General features: G+C 40.7%; 1 protein-coding gene across 2 annotated transcripts in view; it reads right to left on the bottom strand.

The window, feature by feature from the left end:
• Positions 1–687: 687 nt before the first annotated feature.
• dnai1.2 (dynein, axonemal, intermediate chain 1, paralog 2) overlaps positions 688–13621 on the bottom strand; it is a 28918-nt gene continuing 15984 nt past the window's right edge. For both annotated transcript variants that reach the window (XM_047582730.1, XM_047582729.1), the window contains exons 14-20: positions 13351–13440; positions 13130–13217; positions 12879–12958; positions 9287–9435; positions 7307–7406; positions 4171–4356; positions 688–961 (exon numbers count right to left, since the gene is read on the bottom strand). In XM_047582730.1, the coding sequence (XP_047438686.1) occupies positions 860–961; positions 4171–4356; positions 7307–7406; positions 9287–9435; positions 12879–12958; positions 13130–13217; positions 13351–13440 (795 nt within the window). In that variant the 3' untranslated portion in view covers positions 688–859. The remainder of the gene's footprint in view (positions 962–4170; positions 4357–7306; positions 7407–9286; positions 9436–12878; positions 12959–13129; positions 13218–13350; positions 13441–13621) is intronic.

Here is a 13621-nt window from a genome sequence, read left to right as displayed (position 1 = left end):
CTCATAAACAGCAACGTAGTATAAACAAATGAGATTTAGCAAGCCTAGCAGCATGCTTCCTATAACTGTTATAACAGCAGCTGTATTGTCATTACTACCGCATCAGTCATTTACTGTTTTGTACACTGTCTGCAAAAAAAGAAGAATGATTAAACTGCTAAATCTCAACTAAAGCTGTAAAAATGAAGTAGGGAGTCACATGTAAGTGAGACATTGCTGAATGTTTTCACACAGAGAAGGGCAGAGAAGCTCTGTGGTAGAGAATTCCTGCTGACTTTTAGAGTACGGGGTGACCCTTAAAGGACATGACCATTAAAACAGAGAGAAGTAAAGACAAAATAAAGACATACGGCACCGTGAATCAAAGCAAAGTTCTCCCTATGGATGGGATATTAAAACGCTCCTAGTTCATCCCTGGACCGGTGCCCATGACGGCGCGTGCCAGCCAAGATCAGTTGTCTGGACGTGGTCCACGAGTGCTCAATCTATTACGCTAATTTATCTTACTTACAGCATTGGCCTCCCTTACATTTTAGCAGTACATCAACTTGTACAGTACACGTGGAATGGGTTCAATAAATCCCTGCAGAAGAAGTCAGCCAAGTCAATGGAATCCTAATGTTGCCCGGTTAATGTATACCAAGTACTGCAGTATTGACATATCAATATTAATTAAGTTATTATTACTATTATTTGAACGTGAATAATTTATTAACATACATCAGGGGATAAAAATCAACATATACAAATTGTTTTCTTGGTATATTTATGGTATTTGCTGGCTTTGTGTGGCTTTTATGAATCAGAATAAAAGATTGTACCACGTTGCTACGTTGTGCAGAGAAGCCAAGGTGACCATTTAAACTGTGCCTTGCTCCGGTTCCCTCAGCAGACTCAGGAGCTTCTCCATTTTGGCTATTTCCACTTCTGGACCCTTAGGCACGTCCTGCCCCTTCTTGCCCTACACACACACACAATAACAGAGAGAGAGAGATTAAGAGAAAGCAGAAATGAATTGACCTTTTGCTCTGATGGAAACCACAAACCCAGAAGGCTGGCAGTTAACAAGAGAACAGAAAATTGAAATGGATGCAAGGTCAATAGCAGCAGTATTTACGCCATTATATAATAATCTCCGTCCACCGTAATGTGCTATGAAGACATGCAGTTACTGCCTAAAGGGCACAGCTGCAAAGAGCAAATTCAAGGAGATCTTCTGAGCACATTAAACCCTCCTGTGGGTAGAGCATTGTCACCTAAGAACTATATAATGAGGCTCAACATTAGAACTCGATTACTGTATTAGTTTATCCCACTTCTGCGAGATGAAATTTAACAGGCCTGTTGTTATAAAAGCTAATTCAACTTTTGTTACAAAGCTAAATACAAACTTTATATGTTTTCCACAAGGATTTCAAACAATGTCAAGAGAATCAGGTCTGGATGTTGTCCGGCGTTGCCTTTTCACACATGTAGCAGACAGCAGGCGATTGTCCGAGTCAGTGGTTTTCTCCCAACCAGAACTCACTCCCAGTCTGTTTGGTTTAGGTTAAAGGTGGCGCTTGAGCGCTCAGGGAGCAGGACGTGGCACATATCACACATTCCCCTGCTCCGTTTACACAGACCCTTAACTAAAGTGATCTGTGTAGGTTGTTTATGTCATATTTATGTCATATCGTACTATTACGTAGGTGATGTTTTGAAAAATGCAGGGCTGCAGTGCATTTTTTTTTAAAACAAATTCAATATGGCCTCACTTGACTGATTGTAACTGTTACCTTTTAAGAGGCAACATGCATTACAGCTACAGTCCCAGTTAGTCATGTTAGTGATCAAGCGAGCTGCACACAATGTTGCTTTTCCTGCTGATACCTCACATAATATCTGCTGTGGAGTTATTTAATTGCCTATATTGTGATCAAGATAGAGTGAACCCATATCTTAAACCTACTACTAACAAGGAGTTTTCAAGTTTACTACCAGTGATATGGTACGGTTAGTAGTAAATGTAGAGGCTTAAGAAGTTTTAGTTGTCACCTGACAACGCAATGGTACAAATAACAAATGACAAGTGACTAGCTAACTCCTCATGTTAAGCTTGGTATAAAGTGTTCATTTATATTTTGGTGTGGCTATGTGGGAGTTTGGACACTGCAAAGGGGCTAATCCAAACAGACAGCTGTGTTTCCTAAAACGAACCTCGGTGCAACATAATACCCCTGCAACGGCGAGGACTTTAATAACTGCTCGTCCGCAGCTGAGAGAAAGGCTGGCTAATTAAAATTATCACAATCACAAAAATCCATTATGGTGTCAACGTGTGCTCTGATTTATTTTCTACCTTCCATTCTCCCAAGCCTGTTAGCTCACCGCAGCAGTACAATGTCAGACTTGCACTGTCTGTAAGACGTCCCGTGGACGATCGTCACGAACACGAATTTCTCACCTTTGCTGTGTGGCCGAGAATTCTGTGTCTGCTCATTTTGTGGCGCCATACGCGAATACAAATATTAATGCTGTTATGCAAGTTACATTATGGGATGGGATACAGATAAATAGGCTGCTTTTATATTGGAGCAGCCACTTGCGATTTGAACAAAGAACGAGGATGCTGAAAAGGGAACACACGGGATGAGCACATTCAAGTTGCACGCTGCTAACATAACAGTGTGTTTCGACATAGGCAGGGGTCATTTGAAGTTCCTGATATTGTTCATTTTCCATTTCACACGCATGACGTAAAAACACACCTCCACACCGGAATCGAGTTGATTCATCCTAGGATGCTGCATTAGAGCACGTACACCAATTACAAGGCCACTGTGTCAACGTTTCGGGTATATAAATGGGCCACTCTGCTCACTGTGCGTGTTTTAGTAGGCTGATATGCCAAAGACATATTACTGAAAAAAAAAATTGCTGTGGGTGTTTATGCATCATGCTTATTAGCCACACTAGACTCAAAAATGCCTTGAGCACAGTCAGCGAAGCTGAACTGAGCAATTATTTCCCAATTGTATGCTTTAGGGCTGCAGTCTGAGGTTGCTAATGGGGTAGCAGTGCGTGTGTGTACTGTATGTGTTGTTATGCTGCACCCATGTAAACTGTTTCACGTGTGTCAAACAAGGAGAACTGCTCATGTGTGTTGCAGCCCTGCTGGGACAATATCATATGTAATGAAGCGTGTTGTGAAAATAAATGCATGTTACTCTGGTCATTAAAGTTTCTTCTAGTTTGAACGCACGACACAAAGGGAAGCTGGAGAGGCTGCAGTGATGACTCTAAATGGGGCCTGATTAAAGTGCTGTGACTCAGTGTGTCGTTGGTTTTCCTCATGTGTTTAGAAATACCGCTGTGATTACCCCACAGCTCATTAACCATTGTCATCTGAGGCAACACGACTTTCAGGGACTCATCAGTTGTGAGTGGACTAAAGTGGAATTTTGTTTCACTGTATGGCTACGACCTGCTTTGAATGCAGAATTTCATCTTAGCTTTTCTCCTCCCGTTGTGTCTGGTCACTTTTTGACAGGTGAAGAGAAAAGGGAGAAAGATAAAAGATCCACGCTGTCACATACTCTTTAATCTACAGCATTGTATTTTTATTTTTAAAATAATTTAAAAAATATATATATATTTTGTTCTGTTTCCAGTTATCGTTTCTACTGAGCTTAATCAGTTACAGCAAATACTCGACTCTGTGGCTAATTGTTAACTGGCGTAAGGAAGAGAAGAAAGAAAAAAGAAAAACAGGCTGTTAGTGATGCTAATAGTGCGGAGGGCCTTGTTATTTGGTGAAATAAGCTTGAGATCTCTGCAATGACTGAATCATCGGTGTCAGGCATGAATAATGCTTGACAAGTGTGGGCATGTATCCAGATTGTATACAGACAGGATACACAGTATACTATCTTAGAAGGAAAAGAAAGGACACAAAATGTTGTACAGATGTGATGGCAACACGCTGGCAGAAGATTTAAATCAAGGGTCTCAAACATATGGCCCGCCGGAGGATCCGTATAGTTATTTTCTAGGTTATTATGCTAATATGTTACTACCCCGGCCAGCTTGATATCAAATTGTGTTTGACACCTCTGATTTAAATGCTCCATATGTGGCAGTGGAACCCAATTGTGCGGGGAAAAGAGTCAAACGTATTAAGACTCTTACCTTGGGCTTCTTACGGAGGTTAGGAGAGAGTTTAAAGCTGATGACATAGCCTCGGTCATCCCCCACTATGATGATGGGATAGATGGGATTGAACTCAATGTGAGTCAGCTTGGTCTTCTTTTTGGCCACCACTGTCTGCTGGCAGATGGCTTCATATTTGTTGATGCTGAGGTCAAAAACATAAACCTGAAAAGTAAGAATCATCACATCAGTCAATGTGTTTAGTTTTAACCCTATAATGAAGCTGATATTTCAGTATTAAAACACTGCCACAACACAAAAAAAAAACAAAAAGAAAAATACTACTTTACTTTAATTTACTGTATTTGCGCTTGAGGGTGTAAGTCTTCAGATTGTAAGTAAGTATATTCAGTCTTTTGTGTTCAGGTTGATTCATTGAGTTTGCAACGCTGCCTGTGTGTGTGTTGGAAGTCTCGAGACGTCTGTGATTTTCCAGGCACCTTTATCCTGAACGAACCGGACAAGAGACATTCTTCTTTCAGGATAAATGCAGTTAAGACAATCTGTCGACAAGAAACGAGCCTGCAAAGCCCACACCTTCTACCAGAGAGATGACTGGGCCTGAACACTGTCTGCGTGTATCAGCACCACACAAGGCATCAGTCATCTTTTGTACCCAATCACCATACTTTAGCAGGGTATGACTTTCTGTATCCTCTTGTCACTACATCCATTAAGTGCGGCGTTTCTGCTGCTCATATAAAAGCACTGATGTTGCGTTAGTCATAGCTGATTGCAGTGCACGCTGACAACATCTATAGCTCATACAAGAAGCTGAAGCAGAAAGACGTCTTAGCGTGAAAAAATTATGTTTATAATGCACCAATCCCATTGTAATGTCTTTTTATAGTTTTAATTTGCTGGAAACGTGAGCGCTGTCACATTTACAATAGATAGATCAAACGACTTTCTATCCCTCCTTGCTTCTAAACGTTTAACAAAAAATATGTTAAATGAAATTAACGGCGGTCCGTGCGCGAAAGGTTAAGAGGAGCTGCACAGTGAGCAAATATCGGTAATAACTCGGGGATGTGTCTCGACTTCTCATTATGTCATCCTGACACTTTATTTCCTCAACAGTCGGCTCAGATGGAGAGGCAGGGACAGAAAGAACGAAGAGATATTTGTTTGCGCCACACAACTCTGTGTCAATTTTGCACCTCAGCCTGCCAGGCAAGTCATTATCCTTATGAGCACACGTACACACACACACACACACACACACACACACACACACACACACACACACACACAAGCAAGTACCGACGCTCACACTCAGACAGACACGTACGCCATTGTGTCTCTGACATTTTGCAGCGTGGCAGCAGCAGCAGCGGCAGCAGCAGCAGCAGCAGCAGCAGCAGCAGCAGCAGGCCAGGTTGTCATCAACACATCAAGGGGCACACAACTCATGCTGAGTCACTCGAGCTCTAACAGACAAACAGACACACTAAACGAAAAATGCACCGCGAGGAGACTGTCATCCAGGGTTAGATTATGCCAATTAAAATCATGCACCTAGATTGTTGCTCTCTAAATGAGAGAGTTTAGCTTTGATTGGATGAAGAAAATATTATTTAAGGACTACAGCTAAGCAAGTGATAAAGTAAAATTGTACTTATAATATACTAACGCTTTACAAAAGCTTTACAAAGTGAATTAGAAAAAAAAAAAAGTCAAATCAAAGTTACTTAAGGAGACGCAGCAGAGTGACAACGGAACAATTAGCTCACACTGAGAAAATAAATGGACTAGCCACCCTGACCTCGATCGACTCCAGTTTTAATCTCGTCCTTACTTTGCTGCTTTGAAAGGAGAGGATATTGTGCTGGTGAGATGTATGCCAGTGGACCAACTTTTAATGAGTTTTTTAAATAGCTGCTGAAAACTGCTTTTGATCTAGTTTCGGAGGGTAAGTTACAGCACACACGAGACTTCATATGCTTTCTAAAAATTAGAAAATCATTCCAAGTACAAACACCAATCAGTTACTTTTTAATGTATTTATTTACTGCATTTGTGAATTTTGTTGTGAACGTTTCCTCGCTTCCTCGAGACTAATGCTTAGCAGTGAAATAATCTGCATAATGATAGCGGGGGGTGTGCTACAGCCCGCCCCGTGTCTGCGCTGACCGAGTGCTGGTAGCGTTGACGACACACGGACACACTTTCACATAAGGTGTCTCTCAAATTGCTCAGCTCTCATTTCCTCTCCGTCACTCTCACTTGACTACACTTGGCACACCGGACAGGAAATGTGTCAGACACAACACTCTGGGCTTTTTCAAGTGTGGCACAGACTGTGAAGACAAACAGATGGGGACAGCTTGCAGCCATGCTAAAAAAATATGTGGAGATAAGCAACACGGCATCCAGCGAAATTACTTTTGGACAGAATCAATAACTACTGGCGGAGCAGGAAGCCTGTTCGTTACGAGATACAGCGCTTGGACAAACTTGATTGCCTGAGGCTGTTCAGCATTAATCTGAGGTTTAGCCTCGAGGCCATGGTACGGGTTTAGCCAGCTGAGTTTATAACTATAGCTGCTATAGCAGCTGTGTGGTATTTCACATCCTGAGACAAGTGTCATGCTCATGTTATCTCAAGTGCACAACGGATGCGTAGCCTTCATGGAAGCATCCTATAAGCTCCTATATTATATGAAGGAGACTGGTGGTCTGGTCGGCCTCTATCACCTTCAACCATACATTTCATATGTGCCTGTATTTTTGATGGGATATCTTGATACAGATCACTGGTAATACAACTTTTAGTCTTAGTGAAAGAAAAACTGGCGTGAAAAAATGGTGCTGACTGAAGTACATAGTAATTAAAGAAGCTGCATTTTGTTTTGCTGTTGTATTGCACTACACTGACAGGTGTTTTTATTATATTGGCCCTTTTATATCACTGATAATGCTTTCCTGTCTCGCACGTATGTCGCAAAATGAAGTTATTGTAAACACTGTAAACAGAAGACACTGTTTATGTAACAATGTGGTTCAAGTTAATGCACCGTATATTATACCTCAATATCCTAAGGGCCATCAGAACCAAATATGGTTGAGAAATACTAAACTATTAAGTCATGGTATGAATTTTACTTTGACTTACTCTTCCATCTGTTGTCACGGCAGCAAATACCGTTGAGGAGTACGGAGACCAGGCAACATCTCCCACGGCTGAGTTCAGGTCAAAGGTGAACATTGGATTGCTGGAAAAACACAGACACAAATCAGAGATATAGACAGACTTTTCATTATCCTGCTTGGACGACGACATGTCTGTGAAATTTATACAATGTCATTCGAAGACATGAACAGTCACTCGTGAGAGTAGAGTGAAATATTATTAGCATAACTCTCCATATTTTGTCTAATTCTGGAAATAAAAAAGCACTTTATTTCTAAGCTTTTGTCCGCCCGTGACAAGTGGTGGACGTTTCACAATAACCACACATCGCCATCCCTGGTTATCAGTTTCAAAATGTCCAGACAGCAATGCCTCATCAGAGGCTGGCGGAGGAAACTTATGGAGATCAAACAGATGGTTCCCATACTGTTTCCTCACATTATTAACATGTGAAACGCCACTGGAAGCAAGACAAAGCAATGAGATACTTCTACAGGATGTCTTCAAATAATGAGGAGAGCGTGTGCGTGGGTGCACTTTCAATGGGTTGTAACTTTTATAACAAAGGAACTACAGAGTACAGATCAACAGATTTGATCTCCATAGGAAGCATTTTCCATTGTGGTGTATGGGAAACTGCTCACCTCCAGCAGGATGTAACCTGACACAGACACACACACAAAAAATGGTGTAGGAACAACTTAAAAAAAAAACATGAAACACAATGTGTTGACCTGGTAGTTATAGATACAAATCAGAATTCAAAGTCACTGCTCTTTATGTTCACCGTAGCAGAGAGAAGCTCACATGTTCACATTGCACCAGTTTGCTGGTGTTGTGAGTCAAAACTGTAAAAATAAAACCAAATGATAGAGTGGTACTTCATGCACATCTCCTCATTAGTTTATTTGGCGCATACTACCTATTATATGCATATGTAGTTTCCTCAGGAAAATAACAAAAAGGAACGCTTCCACACTTCTGAATAGTGTGAAAACATTTGTGAAACGTTGCTTGATCCATGTTGTTTTGTCCTGGAAACAATAAGTTTTGTATCTCTAGCATGTTATAGATCACACTTGAAAACCACGTCTCTCATAATGGGCAGATGATTACTATCATTATTCAGTCAAGCCGCCGGCGCTGACAAGAAGTGGGAGGCACTGTGCGTTAGTCGAATAAACGAGGAAAAAATATGCAGGCCGCATAATGAATAAAACAAGGTAATGAAGATAAATAAATTGTAACTTCATGGAAACACTACAGGAAAGATGATTACCTTGTTACCTGCTTTGCTGGATGTATATACATGAATGTGCAAATGAGCAGAAGTGGTGCTAATTTGCAAATTACAGCTGCTGATCTGTAACTAACTTGCTTCTCATTAGAGGTGAGTCACACATGTATCTTATATTGTCACTAGCTGGGAGACACAACTCCCAGCTAGCTTTCACATCTATATTTTACAAAATAAATAAACGGAACAACCCGTAACTACTCACCAACACACTTAATTCTCCCACATTAAGCCGGTTCTTTTCACCCATCATTGCGTTACACAAACAGACTGAGTATTTAAGTGAGTATTTCATGCTATTCACCAGGGATCCCACCTACATCTGCAAACACACCCCAGCCAGCCTGGATGAGTCGCTAGCAGAGCTACAACCATATGATCTTCTCATCAGCTTTCACTCAAACACTCAACTGTGTCTAAGCCAGTTAAGCCTGCAATGACAGAGGTGGAGACCCGGTCCTTTGGAGCATGACTGCAACAGTACCCTCGTTCTTTTTGGCCGCGTGGTTGTTTGGATAGAGTAATTAAAACATATGGAAATATAAAAACTGCACGGTAATAATATATATATATATAATTTTTGTAACTGTGTTAAAATATAGTGTATAGTGTGAAAATTCTGCCATTTCTGCAGCAGATACAAGTATCTCTTAGTAGTCTCTTACCTGATGCTACGGTCCCAGATCTTCACAGTCCAGTCTGAGCTGCAAGAGATGAAGACCTTCGGATGGAAGTGGTTCCACTTGACAGCATCCACTGCCATGCTGTGGGCTTCATACGTTCCCAGGAATTGGCTTGAGTAAGTCTTGGAACACTACGGGATAAACGCAAACACTTTTTTTTTTACCAAGTGTGGTGTAAACAGAAGTCAACATCTTTAACATAGTGCTGGTGACACCTTAAGAAAAGAGACATGAAACACCTGCTGTGGTGACTGAGCACCTATCCTTCCTTCTCTCTCGCACCAAGCTCCTGTCCTCTATTTTGTTTTTGTTTTTTATCTCATTCCTTTTCTCTTACTACTGTCTTACTTGTTGGTTCCCGCCATATGAGCTGCTCAAGGTGTCTTCCCGTTAAAAGGAGGTTTTTGCCTCCGCTGCCTTAGAGCTTGCTCTGGAAGTCTAAGGCCGGGTTTCAGGCTGGGTTTTGTGAAGCGCTTAGTGACAGCTTGTATTGATATTGACGCCATGTAAATTCAATTAAAACAGTGAACAGAGATTTCAGACACAAAATAAAAAAAAACATTAAATTCTCATTAAAACCATTTGCCATTTATTTAATGATCTATGTTCAGTGTTTAAGCAGCAGAAGCAGAGACTTCCTGACTGCTAGTCACTTTAGAAACAACAAGCTCCAAAACTGTCCCATGCTTTCTATAAAGCAACTCAGAAACACTGTTTTAAATTTCACTGGTGTCTGCAGTTTGTAACAGTGTCAAATGTGTTGTGTTTAGAAATTTGAGCCTCCAAGCTTAAACTATGATGTAGCAAACTCCCGCTAGCACCAGAAATAGTCTTTATCGCAATTAAACACGAGGTTTTGACTGATCTTTTTCAAGGTTTCCCATTGATAACTGGTGGAAATGTTTATGTGGAAACCTCTAATTGCAGTAAACCTAGAAGTACAAAATACTTGCCAGTTTCGAACCTGTAAACCTGTAAATTCCCCTGGTTGGCCGATGTAAGAACATGAGTTCACTAAAGTAGCAGAGCCACAGCAGAGATGGACTACAGGGATAAATTAAGTAGACAGTCCCAGATAAAAACAGCTTTATGGGCTGTGGGGACAGCAGTTGCTTTTCCAAGGGCTGACAGTTTGATTGTTGACCTGCAGCTAGGTGAAAGATTCTTGAGAGTCTGTCCTCTCCCGAGGTTTCAGTGCGACTGGAGCTCGAGGTGACAGACAGAACATATTTTATCACACATACTGGGATTGTGTCTGTCAGCAAACCTGCTTGGAGGGGGGGAGGCGAGTAAGGATGTTTTACAGGTGTGAGTCATCTCTTTACTCTCTACATCCCATCAAAAGAGCGTGGTTACAATGCAAAATGCAATGACTAAGAGGCATTTCCAAAGAGGTGCATTTACAATTTTCTGGGTGAAAAATCCTAAGGTAGAAAATGGGGTTCCTATTATCATCCCTTCAAATGATTGAAGTATGATAATACGGTACGTCAAAAGATGAACAAGTTGCCACTTCCACTTTCCCTGGAAAACACTATTCATGTGCCAAGTACAACATGTTAAAGAGTGGTACAGCTCCTCTATACGGTTTAACGTGTTACATTTTCTCATCACTGAAGTCATTGATGACGCAGGAGGTCATGTGACCAGTCCATCTGAAGTCCATTTCAAGTGAAGTCTCGCGTGATGACGAGACTTTACGAGAGTTACAGCTCATTCGCAAAACACCTTTCAATGGAAACACGTACATGAAATTTATTGCTTTTATTCAAAAAAAAAAAACTGTAATGGAAACGCAGCTAGTGAAGCTCTTTAGTGTTGGACCTCAGTGCCACACTGAGAAGACATCAGCAAGCAGAATGAATCAGTTTTTGTTTTAAGAGACTTTAGTTCTAAACACTATCTCCCAGAGGCATGTGCTCCAGTCTGTATGTGACCCTACACTGGCATATCACATTTGTGCGATATGCTACAGTTAAAGCAGCCTTATAATGAACCTCAACACCCATGATCTGGCTTCTTTTTCTGGCCTTGTGTGATAGACTCCCCTCCAGCACCATGTTTAATTTTATAAAGATCAGCCACTTTTCAAGACGCATGCATCAGTCATTGAGCTGTTTAAACACTTCTACGCAATTAAATCAGTAAAAAGAGGGCACAGTAGCTCCAAATGATAAGACTGTTAAGAGTGTCCTGCAGTTATAGGAAAGCAAGAAAGAAAAGAAGGAAGGGTTAGAGCCAAAAACTACCAGCTGTCTGTAGAGGACAGAGAGCGCCCCTGCTTAAAAAGACACATTAAATGCTTAATGAGGGCCCCCAACGGGCCTCACGGACACACGCGAACGCACATACGGACTATCACACCCAAACCAATACACACACAGAAGCACTATTAATGGACAATTTCTCTCTTGTTTACCGTCTGCAGTGCAACCCCAGCAGGATCGCTGTAAGTGCGCCACAAACAAAATGAGCTTCCATTTTTCAGAGCAGATGCTGGGAGACATTTTAGAGCCCCAAGACGATCCTAATGTCGCTTAAGATGCTACTGAAACGACACAGTTTAGGTCTAAGGCTTTGCTGGCCAACATCTGCAGTGTTTCGAAATGGATTTTCAAAGGTGATTCTAATGAACTAAACAAGCATGATTTTGGTTTTAATACTATACAAGGGAGCCATTTGTGGGCGGGAGCATCCGACAAGCCAATTTTGCAGAAGGACATTTTGTTTAATATAAAGATGTAATATCGAACGATTAGATAATAACTTGTATTACATGCTATAATAGTGCAACATTAATACATTGTAACACAGTGTATGAATTTAGAACTTACAGCACATGTCTCATTATGGGATTATCTGATGAGGTACGTTTTAAATCTGAAATTGTTTAAAACGTACCGGCAATTACATAAACTACTGAACACTCACACCCAGGAATGTTTACTCTCCCACATAATTCAAAGCAACATATTTGCACTCCTTATGAAATTTCCTCTGAGTTTGTGTGCCCCACGTGACCTCAGTTTTTTTCTATGTCTACAAGGCACTTGAGACTGTATGTTGTAACTGTAAGTGTGACTGGGAAAACACACAGATAGAGAAAATGAACAGGCGACAGAGAAACGCTACAGACGTACTTCATGACTTGTACAAGGTGCAGGTTAATCATAGCGCTTGTACTTTGGATCAGCTATATTTTAAATAAAGGATGAGAAATTATGTCCTTCAACCCCACTACACAAGTAATTGCCCAGACCATTGTCTAATACTCACAGCTGCCTGTATGTTCAATAATACACCTGAAATTGATACAATAATGGACATTTTATGCAATTTATATCTGATAAAACACACTTTTATGGCCGTGCAATGTACTCCAATTAGATGAATAATACATTGCCTTATTAATTTAAACCCTTGTAAAGTATAGACTGTATTGTGTACCACAGATTTGCCTGTGTTGATGCTATAGTATCACACATCATGCTGTGGCTTTCTTCCTTACTAGACATTTAACTCACAGATAAATAAGTGTATGTATTTAATGTAATTTTAAAAGCGAGCTCCTTACCTTGTATATCTTCCCCTCTTCAGTGCCAACCAGAAATAAGTAGTCAATCTGTTTATGGAAGTCAAACGATGTTCCGCAAGCTGTGGACAACAGGCATCAAAATCAAATTAGACACACACCGTTGCAGACCCCAGCCTCACACTGTATATTGGGCCGAGAACAATATTTTGTATAATCAATCATTTGATTAGTATGAACAATCTTTTACAAAAGATTAAAAAAAAAAAAAAAGATGTAAAATAAAGTCTTACCACTGCTAGGTGCCGGTGAACTTTCTGGTCCCTCAGAGATGGCACCATTCACTGACAGTCTAATAATGTCTGTAAATACCAGTTCATTCTGGAATCATACAAACACACAGCTGTAGATACACTCAAGTGTCAAAGGAGACAAACACACAAACAACTGAAAATGTGAGCAAACACACAGACTTGAACACGCGCACGAAAATAATTATATTTCTTCAATTAACCTTGACCAGTGTCCACGAAACGACGCGGCCATCGGATGCGACAGAACAGAAGTTGTGGTTGTTATCCATGTCATCACTCTGCCAGCGCACCTGGATGAAAAAATTCATTTGAATACATTCACTTGAAAAAAGAATTTGGTCAACTGTGGAATTAATAAGGTAAATTCGTGTGACATAAGTGTAGCATTACAACTCAGAATCACTGCAAATAATTGTTGACAGTGTATTAATCCACTCCACTCAAAACTAGTGGCTGAATTTAAATCGAGCA

This window comes from Mugil cephalus, chromosome 4 (assembly GCF_022458985.1).
Source record: "Mugil cephalus isolate CIBA_MC_2020 chromosome 4, CIBA_Mcephalus_1.1, whole genome shotgun sequence".
Taxonomy (NCBI): domain Eukaryota; kingdom Metazoa; phylum Chordata; class Actinopteri; order Mugiliformes; family Mugilidae; genus Mugil; species Mugil cephalus.
Note: the sequence above shows the minus strand (reverse complement) of the source record. Positions and strands in the feature narration are given on the sequence as shown.